This window comes from Scyliorhinus canicula, chromosome 11, assembly GCF_902713615.1.
Source record: "Scyliorhinus canicula chromosome 11, sScyCan1.1, whole genome shotgun sequence".
Classification (NCBI taxonomy): Eukaryota; Metazoa; Chordata; class Chondrichthyes; order Carcharhiniformes; family Scyliorhinidae; genus Scyliorhinus; species Scyliorhinus canicula.
This window is the reverse complement of record NC_052156.1, coordinates 94,772,394-94,793,294: the sequence shown is the minus strand read 5'-3', so window position 1 is coordinate 94,793,294 and position 20,901 is coordinate 94,772,394. Positions and strand designations below refer to the sequence as shown.

The 20,901-nt window shown below is 49.5% G+C and overlaps 1 protein-coding gene across 2 annotated transcripts in view; it reads right to left on the bottom strand.

The window, feature by feature from the left end:
- LOC119973205 (cyclin-dependent kinase 16-like) overlaps window positions 1–20,901 on the bottom strand; it is a 202,691-nt gene that overhangs the window by 170,799 nt on the left and 10,991 nt on the right. The window contains exon 1 of one of the 2 annotated variants that reach the window (XM_038810859.1): window positions 19,718–20,432. The exons of the other annotated variant lie outside the window; for it this stretch is intronic. Within the exon in view, the coding sequence (XP_038666787.1) occupies window positions 19,718–19,805 (88 nt within the window). The 5' untranslated portion in view covers window positions 19,806–20,432. Of the gene's footprint in view, window positions 1–19,717; window positions 20,433–20,901 lie in introns of those variants that run through there. 2 annotated transcript variants of the gene reach the window in all.

The following is a 20,901-nucleotide window of genomic DNA, read 5'->3' as shown; positions in this document are numbered from 1 at the left end:
AGGCATAAAGCTGATGAGTAATTCCCAGGTAAATCCAATGAGGTGTCCATTCTCTTGTTCCTCTAGGTTCCAGTTACTGCCTGTATTTAATGATGGAATGTGTGCTGCTCAGGGGCCCGGAGATATATGTTTCCATTTGAGGCCCCGCTGTTGAACATTAAAACTCTGCAACATCAATAGTGAGCATCAACCCCTATCTAGACTAAATCTACCTGGTGGTCAATGTGTGCTCTCTATTCATTATGTCAGGTGACAGACAGGACACAGAGACCTGATGCAACACACCAGTACCACATGTCTGCAATACCGATTTACATCTCGCTTTAAATGAGTCTAAAGATTTCCTGAGATGGATTGACCATTCCCTTTTTGTTAAACCAAATCTTAGTTTGCTCTATTTATATATCATGATTTGACCATTAAACAGCCTCTTTAATGGCTGTCATGATGTCACAGAGGTTATAAACCTCCTTTTGTACTGAAAGAGAATATTCCGGAAGTCAGGAAGAAAAGTAACTGTTATATGTCAGGACGATCTTCATAGTTATCATAGAATTTACAGTGCAGAAGGAGGCCATTCGGCCCATCGAGTCTGCACCGGCTCCTGGAAAGAGCACCCTACCCAAGGTTAACACCTCCACCCTATCCCCATAACGCAGCAACCCCACCCAACACTAAGGGCAATTTTGGACACTAAGGGCAATTTATCATGTCCAATCCACCTAACTTGCACATCTTTGAACTGTGGGAGGAAACCGGAGCACCCGGAGGAAACCCACGCACACACGGGGAGGATGTGCAGACTCCGCACAGACAGTGATCCAAGCCGGAATCGAACCTGGGACCCTGGAGCTGTGAAGCGATTGTGCTATCCACAATGCTACCATGCTGCCCATCTGGAGTGGTTATTGAGTTTAACTCTGGGGAATAGAATAGTCTCTGGTTTGCACAGCAGCTGTCTGGTTGGTTCGAAACTCTAATGCTATTGGGCAGCATAGAATCATAGAATTTACAGTGCAGAAGGAGGCCATTCATCCCACCGTGTCTGCACCGGCTCTTGGAAAGAGCACCCCGCTCAAGGCCACACCTCCACCCCATCCCCAGAACCCAATAACCCCTCCTAACCTTCTTTGGACATTAAGGGCAATTTAGCATGGCCAATCCACTGTCTGTGTGGAGTCTGCACATCCTCCCCCTGTGTGCGTGGGTTTCCTCCGGGTGCTCCGGTTTCCTCCCACAGTCCAAAGATGTGCAGGTTAGGTGGATTGGCCATGCTAAATTGCCCTTAGTGTCTAAACTTACCCTTAGTGTTGGGTGGGGTTACTGGGTTATGGGGATAGGGTGGAGGTGTTAACCTTGGGAAGGGTGCTCTTTCCAGGAGCCGGTGCAGATTCGATGGGCCGAATGGCCTCCTTCTGCACTGTAAATTCTATGATCTATGACCTGACAAATCTTTGGACTGTGGGAGGAAACCGGAGCACCCGGAGGAAATCAACGCAGACATGGGGAGAATGTGCAGACTCTGCACAGACAGTGACCCAGTGGGGAATCGAACCTGGGACCCTGGCGCTGTGAAGCAACTGTGCGAACCACTGTGCTACCATGCTGCCCACGACATGTTTAGCACAGTGGTTAACACTGCTGCCTCAAGCACCAGGGACCCGGGTTCAATTCCGGCCTCGGGTCACTGTCTGTGCGGAGTCTGCACCTTCTCCCCGTGACTGCGTGGGTTTCCTCCGGGTGCTCCGGTTTCCTCCCACAGTCCAAAGATGTGCAGGTTGGGTGGGGTTACAGGGGACAGGGTCGAGGTCAAGTGGTCTTTCAGAGTGCCGGTTGGAGTCGATGGGCCGAATGGCCTCCTTCTGCACTGCAGCGATTATATGACTCCTCATATAATTTCTCAAGAGAAAATAGGCACAAGGCATTTCTTTAGCAAGAAACGCATTTTTTGATTCTCCATGTTGATTTGATCTTCTATTAATCGGCCTCTATCCTGTCTCACCACTCTGTATCACAGAGCTTCCCAAACCATGGGTCATGACCCCCAGTGGGTTCACATGATGGAATTTTGGAATCATTTGGTCCACGATCAGAATTGTTGACAAAGAGAGAACAAATGGAATCCTTGCAAAGGGCCATTTGGACAGAAGCACAAATCAGCAACATGTCCCACTGCAAGAGACTGACTGCTGATCTTGTCAGCAGCCGGAGCTGCAGCAGCACCTCACTAATCATCGGAGAGTCAGCAAAGGGAAAGAAACAGTGACAGAGGGTCAGTGAGGGAGGTGGTGAGTGGGAGGGAGGGTCAGTGAGGGAGGTGGTGTGAGGGAGGGTCAGTGAGGGAGGTGGTGAGTGTGAGGGAGGGTCAGTGAGGGAGGTGGTGAGTGTGAGGGAGGGTCAGTGAGGGAGGTGGTGAGTGTGAGGGAGGGTCAGTGAGGGAGGTGGTGAGTGTGAGGGAGGGTCAGTGAGGGAGGTGGTGTGAGGGAGGGTCAGTGAGTGAGGTGGTGAGTGGGAAGGAGGGTCAGTGAGGGAGGTGGTGTGAGGGAGGGTCAGTGAGGGAGGTGGTGAGTGTGAGGGAGGGTCAGTGAGGGAGTTGGTGAGTGTGAGGGAGGGCCAGTGAGGGAGGTGGTGAGGGAGGGTCAGTGAGGGAGGTGGTGAGTGTGAGGGAGGGTCAGTGAGGGAGGTGGTGAGGGAGGGTCAGTGAGGGAGGTGGTGAGTGTGAGGGAGGGTCAGTGAGGGAGTTGGTGAGTGTGAGGGAGGGTCAGTGAGGGAGGTGGTGAGTGTGAGGGAGGGTCAGTGAGGGAGGTGGTGAGTGTAAGGGATGGTCAGTGAGGGGGATGGTGAGTGTGAGGGAGGGTCAGTGAGGGGGGTGGTGAGTGTGAGGGAGGGTCAGTGAGGGGGTGGTGAGTGTGAGGGAGGGTCAGTGAGTGGGGTGGTGGGTGTGAGGGAGGGTCAGTGAGGGAGGTGGTGAGGGAGGGTCAGTGAGGGAGATGGTGAGTGTGAGGGTGGGTCAGTGAGGGAGGGTCAGTGAGGGAGGTGGTGAGGGAGGGTCAGTGAGGGAGGTGGTGAGTGTGAGGGAGGGTCAGTGAGGGAGGGTCAGTGAGGGAGGTGGTGAGTGTGAGGGAGGGTCAGTGAGGGAGGTGGTGAGTGTGAGGGAGGGTCAGTGAGGGAGTTGGTGAGTGTGAGGGAGGGTCAGTGAGGGAGGTGGTGAGTGTGAGGGAGGGTCAGTGAGGGAGGTGGTGTGAGGGAGGGTCAATGAGGGGGGTGAGTGTGAGGGAGGGTCAGTGAGGGGGATGGTGAGTGTGAGGGAGGGTCAATGAGGGGGGTGAGTGTGAGGGAGGGTCAGTGAGTGGGGTGGTGGGTGTGAGGGAGGGTCAGTGAGGGGGTGGTGAGTGTGATGGAGGGTCAGTGAGGGAGGTGGTGTGAGGGAGGGTCAGTGAGGGAGGTGGTGAGTGTGAGGGAGGGTCAGTGAGGGAGGTGGTGAGTGTGAGGAAGGGTCAATGAGGGGGGTGAGTGTGAGGGAGGGTCAGTGAGGGAGGTGGTGAGTGGGAGGGAGGGTCAGTGAGGGAGGTGGTGTGATGGAGGGTCAGTGAGGGAGGTGGTGAGGGAGGGTCAGTGAGGGAGGTGGTGAGTGTGAGGGTGGGTCAGTGAGGGAGGTGGTGAGTGTGAGGGAGGGTCAGTGAGGGAGGTGGTGAGTGAGGGTCAGTGAGGGGGATGGTGAGTGTGAGGGAGGGTCAGTGAGGGAGGTGGTGAGTGTGAGGGAGGGTCAGTGAGGGAGGTGGTGAGTGGGAGGGAGGGTCAGTGAGGGAGGTGATGAGGGAGGGTCAGTGAGGGAGGTGGTGAGTGTGAGGGAGGGTCAGTGAGGGAGGTGGTGAGAGGGAGGGTCAGATGGGAGGTGGTGAGTGTGAGGGAGGGTCAGTGAGGGAGGTGGTGAGTGTGAGGGAGAGTCAGTGAGGGAGGTGGTGAGTGTGAGGGAGGGTCAGTGAGGGAGGTGGTGAGTGGGAGGGAGGGTCAGTGAGGGAGGTGGTGTGAGGGAGGGTCAGTGAGGGAGGTGGTGAGTGTGAGGGAGGTTCAGTGAGGGAGGTGGTGAGGGAGGGTCAGTGAGGGAGGTGGTGTGAGGGAGGGTCAGTGAGGGAGGTGGTGTGAGGGAGGGTCAGTGAGGGAGGTGGTGAGTGTGAGGGAGGGTCAGTGAGGGAGGTGGTGAGTGTGAGGGAGGGTCAGTGAGGGAGGTGGTGAGGGAGGGTCAGTGAGGGAGGTGGTGAGTGTGAGGGAGGGTCAGTGAGGGAGGTGGTGAGTGTGATGGAGGGTCAGTGAGGGAGGTGGTGAGTGTGAGGGAGGGTCAGTGAGGGAGTTGGTGAGTGTGAGTGAGGGTCAGTGAGGGAGGTGGTGAGTGTGAGGGAGGGTCAGTGAGGGAGGTGGTGAGTGTGAGGGAGGGTCAGTGAGGGAGGTGGTGAGTGTGAGGGAGGGTCAGTGAGGAAGGTGGTGAGTGTGAGGGAGGGTCAGTGAGGGAGGTGGTGTGAGGGAGGGTCAGTGAGGGAGGTGGTGTGAGGGAGGGTCAGTGAGGGAGGTGGTGAGTGTGAGGGAGGGTCAGTGAGGGAGGTGGTGTGAGGGAGGGTCAGTGAGGGAGGTGGTGTGAGGGAGGGTCAGTGAGGGAGGTGGTGAGTGTGAGGGAGGGTCAGTGAGGGAGGTGGTGAGTGTGAGGGAGGGTCAGTGAGGGAGGTGGTGAGTGTGAGGGAGGGTCAGTGAGGGAGGTGGTGAGTGTGAGGGAGGGTCAGTGAGGGAGGTGGTGAGGGAGGGTCAGTGAGGGGGGTGGTGAGTGTGAGGGAGGGTCAGTGAGGGAGGGTGGTGAGTGGGAGGGAGGGTCAGTGAGGTGGTGAGTGGGAGGGAGGGTCAGTGAGGTGGTGAGTGTGAGGGAGGGTCAGTGAGGGAGGTGGTGGGTGTGAGGGAGGGTCAGTGAGGTGGTGAGTGTGAGGGAGGGTCAGTGAGGGAGGTGGTGGGTGTGAGGGAGGGTCAGTGAGGGAGGTGGTGAGTGTGAGGGAGGGTCAGTGAGGGAGGTGGTGAGGGAGGGTCAGTGAGGGAGGTGGTGAGTGTGAGGGAGGGTCAGTGAGGGAGGTGGTGAGGGAGGCTCAGTGAGGGAGGTGGTGAGTGTGATGGAGGGTCAGTGAGGGAGATGGTGTGAGGGAGGGTCAGTGAGGGAGGTGGTGAGTGTGATGGAGGGTCAGTGAGGGAGGTGGTGAGTTGGTGTGAGGGTCAGTGAGGGAGGTAGTGAGTGGGAGGGAGGGTCAGTGAGGGGGGTGGTGAGTGTGAGGGAGGGTCAGTGAGGGAGGTGATGAGTGTGATGGAGGGTCAGTGAGGGAGATGGTGTGAGGGAGGGTCAGTGAGGGAGGTGGTGAGTGTGATGGAGGGTCAGTGAGGGAGGTGGTGAGTGTGAGGGAGGGTCAGTGAGGGAGGTGGTGAGTGTGAGGGAGGGTCAGTGAGGGAGGTGATGAGTGTGAGGGAGGGTCAGTGAGGGAGTTGGTGTGAGGGTCAGTGAGGGAGGTGGTGAGGGAGTTGGTGTGAGGGTCAGTGAGGGAGGTGGTGAGTGTGAGGGAGGGTCAGTGAGGGAGTTGGTGTGAGGGTCAGTGAGGGAGGTGGTGTGAGGGAGGGTCAGTGAGGGAGGTGGTGTGAGGGTCAGTGAGAGAGGTGGTGAGTGGGAGGGAGGGTCAGTGAGGGAGGTGGTGTGAGGGAGGGTCAGTGAGGGAGGTGGTGTGAGGGAGGGTCAGTGAGGGAGGTGGTGTGAGGGAGGGTCAGTGAGGGAGGTGGTGTGAGGGTTAGTGAGGGGTGTGGTGAGCGGGAGGGAGAGTCAGTGAGGGAGGTGGTGTGAGGGAGGGTCAGTGAGGGAGGTGGTGTGAGGGAGGGTCAGTGAGGGAGGTGGTGTGAGGGAGGGTCAGTGAGGGAGGTGGTGGGTGTGAGGGAGGGTCAGTGAGGGAGGTGGTGTGAGGGAGGGTCAGTTTGGGAGGTGGTGTGAGGGAGGTTCAGTGAGGGAGGTGGTGGGTTTGAGGGAGGGTCTGTGAGGTAGGTGGTGGGTTTGAGGGAGGGTCAGTGAGGGAGGTACAGTCCTTTTCTTTCAGTTTACTGCGCTCTCTGATTTTATTTATGGACCATAGTTACTCTCCAAGGGGACTTTCAGAGTCTCAATTATGTTCTGTAGCAGCAAATATGTTTCGATCCTTGTTTGCCTGTGTTTTAAGCTTTGGAATTCTATCCTTAAACCTCTCCGAATCCCGACCTCACTCCCTTCTTTAAGACACTCCTCTTGGACCACGTTTTTGGTCCTCTGACTTAATATCTCCTTAAATGGCTCAGTGTCAGGTGTGGCTTTGTATTGCCACTGTCGGACCTTGAGTTGTTTTATTATATTAAATGCTCTGTATAGAGGAACAGGAAGAATATGGTAGATTACAATGTTTTGAGTTCTTTCTACCTATGTGATAATTAATCAGCAACAGTCCCACCCTCCTTATCTTACCCCTGCCATTAACCAACACATCAACTCTTTACAACACAGAAATCAAATACACCAGACAGTGCATATTTCAATCCAAATTTTGTAAGTTCAATCATTACATCACAAGGTTATATAAGATTGCCACAGGATCTTGACCAATTGAGCCACTGGGCCGATGAATGGCAGGTGGAGTTTAATTTGGATAAATGTGAGGTGATGCATTTTGGTAGATCAAATCAGGACAGGACCTATTCAGTTAATGGCAGGGAGTTGGGGAGAGTTACAGAACAAAGAGACCTAGGGGTACAGGTTCATAGCTCCTTGTAGGTGGAGTCTCAGGTGGACAGGGTGGTGAAGAAGGCATTCAGCATGCAAGGTTTTATTGGTCAGAATATTGAATACAGGAGTTGGGACATCTTGCTGAAGTTGTACAAGACAGTGGTAAGACCACACATGGAATACCATGTTCAGTTCTGGTCACCTTATTATAGCAAGGATATAACTAGAAAGAGTGCAGAAGAGATTTACGAGGATGCTACCAGGACCTGATGGTCTGAGTTATAAGGAGAGGCTGGATAGCCTGGGAATTTTTTCCTTGGAGCGTAGGAAGCTTAGGGTGATCTTATAGAGGTCTATAAAATAATGAGGTGCATCGATGAGGTAGATAGTCGACATCTTTTCCCAAAGGTAGAAGAGTCTAGAACTAAAGGACATCGGTTTAAGGTGAGAGGGGAGAGAAAATACGGAAGTATGGGATTGAAGGTGATTTAGCGGTTTGGATCAGTAATTGGCTAGCTGAAAGAAGACAGAGGGTGGTGGTTTGATGGCAAATGTTCATCCTGGAGTTCAGTTACTAGTGGTGTACCGCAAGGATCTGTTTTGGGGCCACTGCTGTTTGTCATTTTTATAAATGACCTGGAAGAGGGTGTAGAAGGATGGGTTAGTAAATTTGCAGATGACACGAAGGTCGGTGGAGTTGTGGATAGTGCTGAAGGATGTTATAGGTTACAGAGGGACATAGGTAAGCTGCAGAGCTGGGCTGAGAGGTGGCAGATGGAGTTTAATGCGGAAATGTGTGAGGTGGTTCACTTTGGAAGGAGTAACAGGAATGCAGAGTACTGGGCTAATGGCAAGATTCTTGGTAGTGTAGATGAACAGAGAGATCTCGGCATCCAGGTACATAAATCCCTGAAAGTTGCCACCCAGGTTAATAGGGCTGTTAAGAAAGCATATGGTGTGCTAGCCTTTATCAGTAGGGGGATTGAGTTTCGGAGCCACAAGGTCATGCTGTAGCTGTACATAACTCTGGTGCGGCCGCTCCTGGAGTACTGCGTGCAGTTCTGGTCACCACATTATAGGAAGGATGTAGAAGCTTTGGAAAGGGTTCAGAAGAGATTGACTAGGATGTTGCCTGGTATGGAGGGAAGGTCTTACGAGGAAAGGCTCAGGGACTTGAGGTTGTTTTCGTTAGAGAGGAGAAGGCTGAGAGGTGACTTAATAGAGACATATAAGATAGTCAGAGGGTTAGATAGGGTGGACAGTGAGAGTCTCTTTCCTCGGATGGTGATGACCAACACGAGGGGACATAGCTTTAAATTGAGGGGTGGTAGATATAGGACAGATGTCAGAGGCAGTTTCTTTACTCAGAGAGTAGTAGGGGTGTGGAACGCCCTGCCTGCAACAGTAGTAGACTCGCCAACTTTAAGGGCATTTAAGTGGTCACTGGATAGACATATGGATGAAAATGGAATAGTGTAGGTCAGATAGGCTTCAGATGGTTTCACAGGTCGGCGTAACATCGAGGGCCGAAGGGCCCGTACTGCGCTGTAATGTTCTATGTTCTATGTTCTATACAAAAGAGACCCGAGGGGAACTTTTTTCACACAGAGGGTGGTGAGCATCTGGAACGGGCTGCCAGAGGCAGTGGTAGAGGCGGGTACAATTTTTTTCCTTTAAAAAACAGTTAGCCAGTTACATGGGCAGGATGGGTATAGAGGGATATGGGCCAAATGTGGGCAAGTGGGACGAGCTTAGTGATAGAAACTGGGCGGCATGGACCATCTGGGCCGAAGGGCCTGTTTCCATGCTGTAAACATCTATGACTCTATAATATTTCCAAGATTAAATTAAATCACCCTTGTGTATTTTCTCATTCCCTGGCCTGTCTTATCTCGTGCCTGTTCAAACTGATGGAGGTAGCTGATTTTCTATTCTTCAAGAAACTACAGATGGCCACGAACAACAACATTCAGACGTTTTGGGCATAGAGGACCTGGTTTTCTGCAGTACCTTATCAATGTCTTTGTAAATCCAAATACGCCACATCTACTGGTCCCCGTTATCCACCCTGTTTCTTACATCCTCAAAGAGCTCTAATAAATTTGTCAAACACTATTTTCCTTTCATAAAATCCTGTTGACTTTGCTTGATTGTATTCTGATTTTCTAAATGTGCTGCCATAAATTCCTTAATAATGAGTTCCAACATTTTCCCAATGACAGATGTTATTTCCTGTTTGCTGTCTCCCTCCTTTTTGAATAGCGGTTTAACATCAGCTATTTTCCAATCCATGGGGACCCTTCCAGAGCCTATGGGATCTTGGAAGATAATAACATTTGAATTCACGATCTCTGCAGTCACTTATTTTAAGACCCTAGGATCCTCGCGGTGGAGGGGTAACATAGTGACATGGATAGAAGATTGGCTGGCTAACAGGTAAGAGAGACTTGCCATAAATGGGTCTTTTTCTGGTTATGATGTCCAATAGGAATCTGTGCTGGGGCCTCAACATTTTACAATTTAAATGACTTGGATGAAGGGGCTGAGGTATTTTTGCTGAATTTGCTGATGACACAAAGATAGGTGGGAAAGTAAATTGTGAAGGGGACGTAAGGAGGTTGCAAAGGGACACAGGATAAATGAGTGGGTAAAAATCTGACAAATGGAGCATAATGTGGGAAAATGTGAAATTGTCCATTTGGCAGGAAGAATAAAAAAGAAGCTTATTATCTAAATGATGAGAGATTGCAGAGCTCTGAGCAACAGAGTGATCTGAGAGTCCGAGCAAATGGTTGATATGCAGGTACAGCAAGTAATTAGGAAAGCTAATAGAATGTTATCATTTATTGCGAGGGGAATTGATAACAAGACGCTTCGACAACGGATGAACGGACATCGCGCGACAATCGTTAGGCAGGAATGTTCCCTTCCAGTTGGGGAACACTTCAGTAGTCAAGGGCATTCAGCCTCTGATCTTCGGGTAAGCGTTCTCCAAGGCGGCCTTATGGACGCGCAACAACGCAGAAGACTTTCAGACTTTATGCTTCTGTTGTACAGGGTATTGGTGAGATCATGTCTGGAGTATTGTGAACAGAATCGCCGAGCAGAAACTTATAGCCAAGTTCCGCACACATGAGTACGGCCTCAACCGGGAACTGGGATTCATGTCGCATTACATTCACCCCCCACCATCTGGCCTGCTTGCAAAATCCTACTAACTGTCCTGGCTTGAGACAATTCAGACCTCTTTAACCTGTGATTACCCCTCTCTCCACTTGCTCCGTCTGGACCTGTAGACTTAATTACTTGCAAAGACTCACATTCAAAGCATCGTGTTGCATCTTTGACTTTGTCTATATATATGTTTCTGTAACCCACCTCTTCATTCACCTGAGGAAGGAGCAGTGCTCCAAAAGCTAGTGATTTGAAACAAACCTGTTGGACTTTAACCTGGTGTTGTACTGTGCTCACCCCAGTCCAACGCCGGCATCTCCACATCTTTATTTCAAGAAAGATGTAAATGCGTTACAAGCAGTTCAGAGAAGGTTTACTAGATTAATACCAGGAATGGACGGGTTGTCTTATGAGGAAAAGTTGGAGAGGTTATGTTAGGTCCACTAGAATTTAGAAGAGTAAGAGGCGACATGATCAAAACCTTGAGGGGTATTGACAGGGTGGATATGGAGGGGATGTTTCCTCTTGTGGGAGAATCTAGATCTTGGAGTCACTGTTTAAAAATAAGGGATTAATCATTTAAGACTGAGACGAGTAGAATTATTTTCTCAGAAGATCATGATTCTCTGGAACTTTCTTCCTGAAAAGGCAGTGGAAGCAGAGTCTCTGAATATTTTTAAGACAGAGCTGGATAGTTTTTTGATTAATAAGGGGGTGAAAGGCTATCGGGAGTTGGCAGGAATGTGGGGTTACAATCTGATCAGCCGTAATCTTGTTGAACGGCACAACAATCGCGAGGGTCTGAGTGGTCTACTCCTAATTTCCATGTCCATGCTCAGCCTATCAGCGCCAGGGGGTAGGTCAGGCTTTATCTCCATTAGTTTTCATAATATTTTTTCTCTGGTGATGGCGATTGTTTTAAGTTCTGCCCTTTGGCTCGTGGTTTTACCCTATTGCTTTTCAGATGCTTTTTGTGTTTTCTATCATGAAGACAGATACAGAATACTTTTTCAAATTCTCTGCTATTTTCTTGTTTCCCAATTATTAATTCCCCAGTCTCATCCTTTAAAGCAACAAGTTTACTTTAGCTACTCTCTTCCTTTTTATACACTTGTATTAACTCGTACTATCTGTTTTATATTTCTTGCTAGTTTACTCTCATATTCTGATTGAATCCCTTGTTTGATTTATGGGTTGTGGGCTTCACTGGCTAGGCCAGCATTTATTACCCATTCCTAATTGAAGGTGATGGTGCGCTGCCTTCTTGAACGGCTGCAGTCCATGTGGCGTAGGTACACACACAGTGTGTTAGGGAAGAAGATCCAGGATTTAAGTTATGAACAGAGGTTGAATAGGCTTGGGTTGTTTTCGCTGGAGCAGAGAAGACTGGGGATGACCTGATCGAGATGTACAGGATTATGAGGAGCATGGACAGGGTGGATAGGGAGCCGCTGTTTCCCATAGTTGAAAAGTCAGTCATGAGAAAACACAAGCTAAAGGTAAGGGGCAGGAGGTTTAGGGGGGATTTGAGGAAACCATTTTACCCAGAGGGTGGTGACGGGCTGGAACGCACTGCCTGGGAGGGTGGTAGAGGTAGTTTGCTTCACATTCTTTAAAAAGTACCTGGATGCGCACTTGGCACGTCACAACATTCAAGGCTATGGGCCAAGTACTGCAAAATGGGATAGGTAGGCTATCAGATGTTTTTCATGCTGAGCCAGACTCGATAAGCCGAAGAGCCTCTTCTGCACTGTATTATCTGTAATCTGTGATTTTTGACCCAGTGACAGTGAAGGAATGGCCAATATATTTCCAAGTCAGCATACTGTGTAACTTGGAGGAAAACCTCCAGGTGATGGTGTTCCCAGTGTAAGGAACCCTCTTGTGAATCCTCATTGGATTCTTGTTTCCATTTTAATTCCTGTTCTTTTAGCTGTTAGAATTCCTGGGCATGGCTGCGGCCTACACGTTTAATTTATAAAAACAGTACCAGGAGATGCAAACGTCAGCGGTGACACATCTTGAAAGACTTGGCTAGCAACCAATCAGCTCCATTGCAATCCCGGTGCTGAGCAAATTCTTGATGTGGATTAGTCCGGATTATTCTAGAATGTCCTGCTGGTCTCTCTCTCTGCTTTCAGTTTTGTTTGGGACCTGCAGCGCCAAGCAGAATCCTTTTTGAACTCTCTCTCAGAAGAAAGGAATTCTCTCTCAAATCCGAGCTGGAACTCCCTTTACCTGTACAGAGCAGTTAGTGAGTACTCAAAGCCTGAAGACAGAGCTGAGGATTCCTCACCCATTAAAGTTACTAGACCACTCAAAGGCCTTGTGAAAACTGCTGCTCTGATATTCTGTTTAACTGAAAGAAGCTGTTGGTGAGTCTGCTGAAACTGACCACGTATCGATAACTGGGCAGACCTGAAGTGCATCTTCCGTAAAGCTCAGCCCAATGCATGTTAGAGTGTGTAACCAGAGGGGATCTCACAGTCTGAGAGTTCGGCCTGAGTGGTCCAGCATGAAGATTCAAAACAACCGACAGTTCAACACCTCGCATTCTGAATAGATCACCGCCTACCTAGACATCAACCCCAGCAGCGAAAATCCTCAATTCTCTCACACCTCTTAATCCTTGTTTTTGAATCTTTCCTACTCCCACTGTGTGTCTGTCCTATGTGTGTTTGGGTGGGGGGTGGAACAGGGTTTTGGGAATAGGTAGACCAGCGTTCCATCATTACTATTGTATGTTTATCTTTTATTCTTGTTACAAATAAGCAGTTTTTTAAACTTTTACTCATTAATCTGGGGCTGGGTTTTCTGATTTTGAGGCTATGTCGGAGGAAGTGTCTGGTTTTACGATGAAAATTCGGCAAGGCCCAGCACCGATCCTCTCACATGGTGAAGGGTGAGCAGCCACGCCACATAAAATGCACGGCCTTCCCAATATAAACACCTGGAGAATTGCTGGGTACGTGGCCTCGCATGTGCAAGGTGAAGATCTGCAGTGGTCGTACCACGCACAGTCCCGGCCTGCCAGACACTGCCCCCCTGGACACCCACACGCCACCCCTGGGCCACCCCCCCACCAGTCACCACAGCCCCCACCGAAGCCCCCCCTGCATGCCCCCCCCCCCCCCCCGCTCCCCCCCCCCCCCCCCCCCCCCCCCACCCCCGCTGGCCAGCAGCACAGGCTCCCCCTCGACTGTGGAAGCGCTGGACACAGTCCACAGCTGCCAGGCCGGGTTCACGAACACTGAGAGGACACGTGTCCCGCGCTGTTGGGAACATGGCCCATCGGGGGCGCAGCATCAGGGGAGGGCCTTCAGGTAACGTCCTGAGGCCGTCCCAACGGTGTGCGGCGTACTCCTCGATGATGCCGTTTTGGAGGGGGCGGAGCATCCGAAAGCTGGTGCCTCCCCCGATTCGGTTCTACACAGGGATTCTTCGCCCGATCGCCGAGTACGATATCGGCATCAGGCAATAGAGATTCCTGCCCTGGTGTCTGTGACTCATTGGAGCAGTCAAGGGTTAAAGATCTCAGGGAAACACACCGATTATTGATTAATTCATTGATGTTGTGACTCCGGGGTCTGTGAGGCTGAAACTGACCGCACACTTGCCCAGTGTGTTATAACACCAGTATCTGCTGCCCTTGTCCTGCTAGATGGACTGGGTTTGGAAAGTGCTGTCGGAGGCATCTTGCTGAGTTCCTGTTGTGCATCTTTTAGATGGTACATGCTGCATCAGTGGTGCAGGGTGAATGTCTGTAGAAGGGGGAGAAAACCAGCTGGGCTGCTTTGTCCTGGATGGTTTTGAGCTTCTTGAGTGTTTTTGGACCTGCACTCATCCAGGCAAGTGGTGAGTATTCCCTTACACTCCTGACTTGTGCCTTGTAGATGGGGGACATGTTTTGGGGAGTCAGGAGGTGAATTTTTTTCCTTGCTATTTATTTATTAAGCTTATTTCCAGACTGATTCTACTCCTGCTCCTAATTCCTATGTTTGGAAATTCTGAACATCTGAGCCAAGATCATTTCTCACTACTTACTGATTTCATCCTTTATTAACAGAGCTACCTTCACGCTTTCCTTTCATCTTCTCTTTCCAAAATGTCAAATACATTTGAATATTCCGTTCCCAACATAGTGCAGCTGTCCCTCAGTACAGCACAGGAGTGTGTGACCCTCTGAGTTAGTCTTCTGTTCCCAACATAGTGCAGCTGTCCCTCAGTACAGCACAGGAGTGTGTGACCCTCTGAGTTAGTCTTGGCCTGGTTTTCCTGAGAGATTCCTGACTCACCAAATTCCCTGAGCACAGTAAGTGCTCTGTTTTGAAGTACTCCATCCATCTGGGCTTTCTGCAAGTTTTCATGGCTGGAGCACATTGTAGAGTTTTGGTCTTCCTATTTAAGGACACTTGCATTGGAGGTAAACATTCACCAGATTGGTCCCTGGGAATGTCCTGTGATGACTGGATGAGTAACTTAGATCCATATTCTTTGGAATTTTGAAGAGTGAGAGGTGATCTCAATGAAACATACAAGATTCTCAGTGAAACACACAGGGCGCAATTCTCCGCCCCCCACGATGGGTCGGAGAACAGCGGGAGGGCCTTCCCGACATTTTTCCTGACCTCCCGCTATTCTCCCCCCCCCTCCCCACTGCCGCCCCACGACACGAATCGCTGCTCGCCGTTTTTTACGGCGAGCAGCGGTTCTCCCCTAGCCGATGGGCCGAGTTCCCAGGCCATTACGGCCGTTTTCACGAACTCCAAAACACCTGCTCTCACCGTTCGTGAAAACGGCCGCAAAGTGCCGTTCTGGAGAACCATGCCACCGATTGGCACGGCCGCACCATGGCAGCGGGTCCGAACCCCGCACACTCTTTGTTCCTCCGTTGCCCCGCTGGATCAGCTGGGCGGCTGAGGGGCATAACGGCCCGCGCATGCGCGGGTTTCACGAATATGCGTGATGACATCATCCGCGCATGCGCGGATTGGAGCCGTCCAATCCGCGCATGCGCGGCTGACGTCATCGTGCGCGTCAGCCGCCGTTACCCTTGGTGAGCGGGCTTAGCGAAGTTCGCTAAGCCTGCGATGCCGAGGTTCACGGGGCCCCGCTGCTAGCCCCAACCGGGGAGCAGAATCGGGTCCCGGGAGGGGGCGCGGAGGCTGCCGTGAAACATGGCCAGTTTCACGGCAGCCTTCACGACTCTCCGCATTTGCGGAGAATCGCGCCCACAAGGTTTGACAGGGTGGACACTGAGAGACTGGCCCCGGGAGGGAGGGGTACAATCTCAGGATAAGAGTTTGATCGATTAGCGATGGAGATGAGAATACATTCCTTCAATCTAAGGGCTGTGAATCTTTGGAAATATCTATCATTCTCTTATGCAGATGCTGGTCAGAATTCTCCGGTATTTGCGATTCAATTTTCCTGCTGGCAACACCCCCACCAGCGGGTTTCGTAGCGGCGTGGATGGTCACAATGGGAAATCCCATTGACCACCGAAGAGGAGATAGAATCCCACCGCCAGCGAACAGTGTGCGGCCGAGAAACTGGGCTGGTGAACTGGTGAACCCCGCCCCCTGTTTTTTGAGCATGTGACTGGTAAAGAGGAGCCAGAAATGTAATATACTTGGATTTCCAAAAGGCTTTCGATAAGATGCTACACAAAGGGTTAACACATGAGATAAGGGTTCATGCAGTTTGGGGTGATTTATTAACATGGATAGAGGATTAGTTAACAGACAGGAAGCAGAGAGTAGGGATAAATGGGCCATTGAGTTGGTAAGTGCTCTGACCATTGGAGTGCTACAATGGTCAGCGTTGGAACTCAGCTATTTTAGAGTCTATATTAATGACAAGGTGGCAATTTGAGCTGTGAGGAGGGCACTGGGAGGCTGCAAAGTAAATGAAACAGATTAGATAAGTGGGCAACAAGGTAGCAGATGGGTATAATGTGGGAAGTGGGAAGTTTGTAAGAAAAGAAAAGCAGAAAATTATTTTAAAGGGCATGAAACTTGTAAATGGTGATGCTGAGAGAGACTTGGGCGCACAGGAATGCAAAACGTTCCTGTGGATGTGGGTGCCGTTGGCAAGGGCAGCATTTGTTGTCCATTTCCAATTTCCCTTGAACTGAGTGGCTTGCTGGACCATTTTAGATGGGATTTAAAAATCAACAACTTTGCTGTGTGTCTGGAATCATATGTAGACCAGACTAGGTCAGAGCAACAGATTTCTTCCCCTGAAGAACATCAGTGAACCAGATGGTTTTTATCATGATTAGTGAGAGTTTCACTGTCACCACGACTGAGACGTGCTTTATATTCCAGATTTATTCATTGAATTTAAATTCCACCAGCTGCTGTGGTGGGATTTGAACCCACGTCCCCAGCGTATTAACCTGGGGCTCTGGATTATTCACGCAGTGGCACTGCACCACACCACCAGCTCCCCTTTGCGGGAAGCAATGAGGAAAGCAAATGACACAACGACACACTGGCCTTTAACAGAGGGAATAAAGAAATCTTGCTGAAATCACACGGGTTTTGGCGAGACCACATCTGAAAAACTGAGAGCAGTTTTGGTCTCCATATTGAAGGAAGGAAATGCTTTAATTGGAGATGGTTACAGCAAAGATTCACTTGATTGTCCCTGGGGTGAGGGGCTTGTTCTAAGACAAGAGGCTGAGTAAATTGGGTCAATAGTTTCTGGAGTTCAGAAGAAAGAGAGGTGATTTCATTGAAACCTCCAATATTTAATAATGGGAAATGAGGAAATGGCTGAGGAACTGAACAGGTTTTTTGGGTCGATCTTCACAGTGGAAGACACAAATAACATGCCAGCGACTGATAGAAATGAGGCTATGACAGGTGAGGACCTTGAGAGGATTGTTATCACTAAGGAGGTAGCGATGGGTAAACTAATGGGGCTAAAGGTAGACAAGTCTCCTGGCCCTGATGGAATGCATCCCAGAGTGCTAAAAGAGATGGCTAGGGAAATTGCAAATGCACTAGTGATAATTTACCAAAATTCACTAGACTCTGGGGTGGTCCCAACGGATTGGAAATGAGCAAACGTGACACCACTGTTTTAAAAAGGAGGTAGGCAGAAAGCGGGTAATTATAGGCCAATGTGCTTAACTTCAGTATTAGGGAAGATGCTGAAATCTATCATCAAGGAAGAAATAGCGAGGCATCTGGATAGAAATTGTCCCATTGGGCAGACGCAGCATGGGTTCATAAAGGGCAAGTCATGCCTATCTAATTTAGTGGAATTTTTTGAGGACATTACCAGTGCAGTAGATAACGGGGAGCCAATGCATGTGGTATATCTGGATTTCCAGAAAGCCTTTGACAAGGTGCCACACAAAAGGTTGCTGCATAAGATGAAGATGCATGGCATTAAGGGTAAAGTAGTAGCATGGATAGAGGATTGGTTAATTAATAGAAAGCAAAGAGTGGGGATTAATGGGTGTTTCTCTGATTGGCAATCAGTAGCTAGTGGTGTCCCTCAGGGATCAGTGTTGGGCCCGCAATTGTTCACAATTTACATTGATGATTTGGAGTTGGGGACCAAGGGCAATGTGTCCAAGTTTGCAGATGACACTAAGATGAGTGGTAAAGCAAAAAGCGCAGAGGATACTGGAAGTCTGCAGAGGGATTTGGATAGGTTAAGTGAATGGGCTAGGGTCTGGCAGATGGAATACAATGTTGACAAATGTGAGGTTATCCATTTTGATAGGAATAACAGCAAAAGGGAATATTATTTAAATGATAAAATATTAAAACATGCTGCTGTGCAGAGTTGGTTTACAGGTGCAACAGGTGATTAAGAAGGCAAATGGAATTTTGTCCTTCATTGCGAGAGGGATGGAGTTTAAGACTAGGGAGGTTATGCTGCAATTGTATAAGGTGTTAGTGAAGCCACACCTGGAGTTTTGTGTTCAGTTTTGGTCTCCTTACCTGAGAAAGGACGTACTGGCGCTGGACGGTGTGCAGAGGAGATTCACTAGATTAATCCCAGAGCTGATGGGGTTGGTTTACGAGGAGAGGTTGAGTAGACTGGGATTGTACTTGTTGGAATTTAGAAGGATGAGGGGGATCTTATAGAAACATTAAAAAGTCCACAAAAGATCAGCCATGATCTCATTGAATGGCGGAGCAGATTCGAGGGGCCAGATGGCCTACTCCTGCTCCTAGTTCTTATGTTCTTATTCTGAAGGGGTTTGACAGGGTGAAAACTGAGATTATTCCCCAGGTTGGAGAATCTAGAACGGGGCAGAGTCTCAGGATAAAAGGGTCAATCATTTAGGACTGAGATGAGGAGAAATTTCTTCACTTGAAAGGTTGTGAATCCTTGGAATTCTCCACCCCACAGGGGTGTGGAAGTTCCATTATTAAATATATTTAAGGCTGGAATAGACAGACTTTTGTCTCTCAGGGAGTGTAGGGGGGAAAGAAAATGGAGTTCAAGCCCAAGGTGAGCCATAATAGTAATGAATAGCAGAGCAGACCCAATGGGCTGAATAGTCTGCTCCTACTCCTATTCCTCATGTTCTCATCTTCCTATCCTCTTTATCACCAAGACTGCCTACTTCCACCTTCATAACATTTTCTGTTTTTGCCCCTGCCTCAGCTCTGCTCTCATGTATGACTTTATCACCGCCACACTCCTGGCTAGTCTGCCACACCCTCCCTCCATAAGCTTGGGGTCAACCGCAACATTAGTGTCCGTGTCCCTACCCAAGTCCTGTTCACCCATCACCACTGTGCTCACTGACCTACACGGGTTCCTGGTGGAGCAACACTCTTAGTGTAAAATCTTCATCTAGGTTTTCAAATCCCTCTATGACCTCGCCCCTCCCTATCTCCTCCAGCCCCACAATCCCCCAAGAGATCTGTGCTCCACTCATTTGATTTTTTTGCATTTGCCTGACTTTAGTCACTGCACCATTGGTAGCTGGGCCTTTAGCTACCAAGGCCCTGAGCTCCGGAATTTTCCCCCTAAAGTAAATACATCCTGTTGTTTATGACATTCACATGCAGCAGATTCCCGTAACACCAGGCCTGAAAGAGAACAGTCTATTTTTGGCGAGGCTTCTTCTGGTGCAGTTTCTTTGAGGCAACACCCTTTAAGAACCCATTTTACACCCGAAAATCTGGAGGAGAATCCAACTCACATCGTCCTTCAGTCAAAAGTGATAAGATGAGGAATATTTCATTTTTGAGCTGGGAGTGATGTACTTTTCTTCCAAGGATATACCTCACTCATACTATTTAACAGCAACTTGATTAGCATGCGACCACACATCACACATTGACAGGACCCATCTCTTCCCATTCCAATACAAACACTTTATATTTTTATTTTGATAAATTCTGTGTATAATTGAGCACGAACCTCAGATCAAATGAGCTACATTGAGTAATGATGTGGGTATGGCTGCTGCACTCAGTTTCACAGTCTGTCTTCTCATGACCTAAACCTATTGCAGTCTGCCCCCTCTCACCCTGTCTCTCTCTGAAGCCATTCCTCTCACACAGCCGACACTTTAACAGCTTTGCAAATCGGCAAAGAAGCATTCAGCAATTGTTATGCTGAATCATCTTTCACCTCATTTAATGTTCACAGTTTGATTTTTAAAAAGCACAGAAATGTACAATCAGAACCAAATGTCCCCACCCCAAATGAGATTTCACTGGAAGAATGAGCAAATGTTTAAGTGATTAGAACACCGAGGGAAAGGGTAACTGAAAGACTGTGGCTTTCAGCACTCACCTATCCTGCTCACTGAAGGCTTGTAGTTTTCCAGCATCTTTAGCATCCGAAATGGAGATAATTTTTGCCTTTCCCCACTCGGATTCATGTTGTTCCTCAATAGAAAAACAGGGAATAACTGACTGGGAAGATCCTTTCCGAACTGCCAGTCTAAGCAGAGTCTCTGCAAAGCCTGGGGCTGCTGCGAATGACAATTCCAGTTTGATGATGAATTTCTCCCTGAGTTGCAGACAGCCCAGAGAAAGCTGCTCTCTTCACAGATTCCACCCTGAGCAAGAGCGTGCTGGAGGATGAATCAGCCTCACTGTAGTCCTGACAGTCAGCAATGTGCATCACACACTGACTTCATCAACAGAAATAGCAATGTCTTTCTCATTTGCAGTGTCCAAATGCTCCCTACCTTCGTGAGCTGTGAACAAAGGCAGGCCTCACATATGCACATATTTCCCGGAGTCCCATCCACACAGACCAATAGGTAAAGGCTCATTCATCCTAACAATGACAGGAGCCCTTCTGGTCACACGGATGAGGAGCTAACTGGTGTCCCGCTGTAAGCTGCAGTAACTGGGACAGTCCCCTTCACTGTACTGCTGGGAGGCAGTGATGATATTCAATAACTCCAGCCCACTCACCACATATCAAACATATCTCCTCCGCTTTATTGTAGCGAACTAGCCCAAGGTTAATACTGGTTCTGAAAATAAAATCCAGAATTGCCCAGCTTCACATCAGCAAAGCTGCAATCTGAAAGATATTCGCAGTGGCAGCAGGCAGTTTGATTCACCATGATAAACAGGTCAAGGAGAAGGAAGGCTCAAGGGGATCCATGTTCATTGACTGAAGGAACAATCTCACAGAAATATCCTGCCTGTGAAACTGGGCTCCACAATCCAGCTTCATAAATTCACAACACCACGGTGTCGCAGTACATCCCATCAATGACTGCATGGTTCACACACCATACATCCCACGTTGGCAAGGGGGCCGCTGCGGGCTGGCTGTGGGTACACCAGAGCCTCTTAATATCGGTAAATCCTGACATCGAGCATAGAATCATAGAATCCCTACAGTGCAGAAGGAGGCCATTCGGCCCATCGATTCTGCACTGACTATTCAAATGAGTATTCCACCCATTTCCCCCGGCCCATCCCGACCTATCCCTGCAACCGCTTCACCTAACCTGC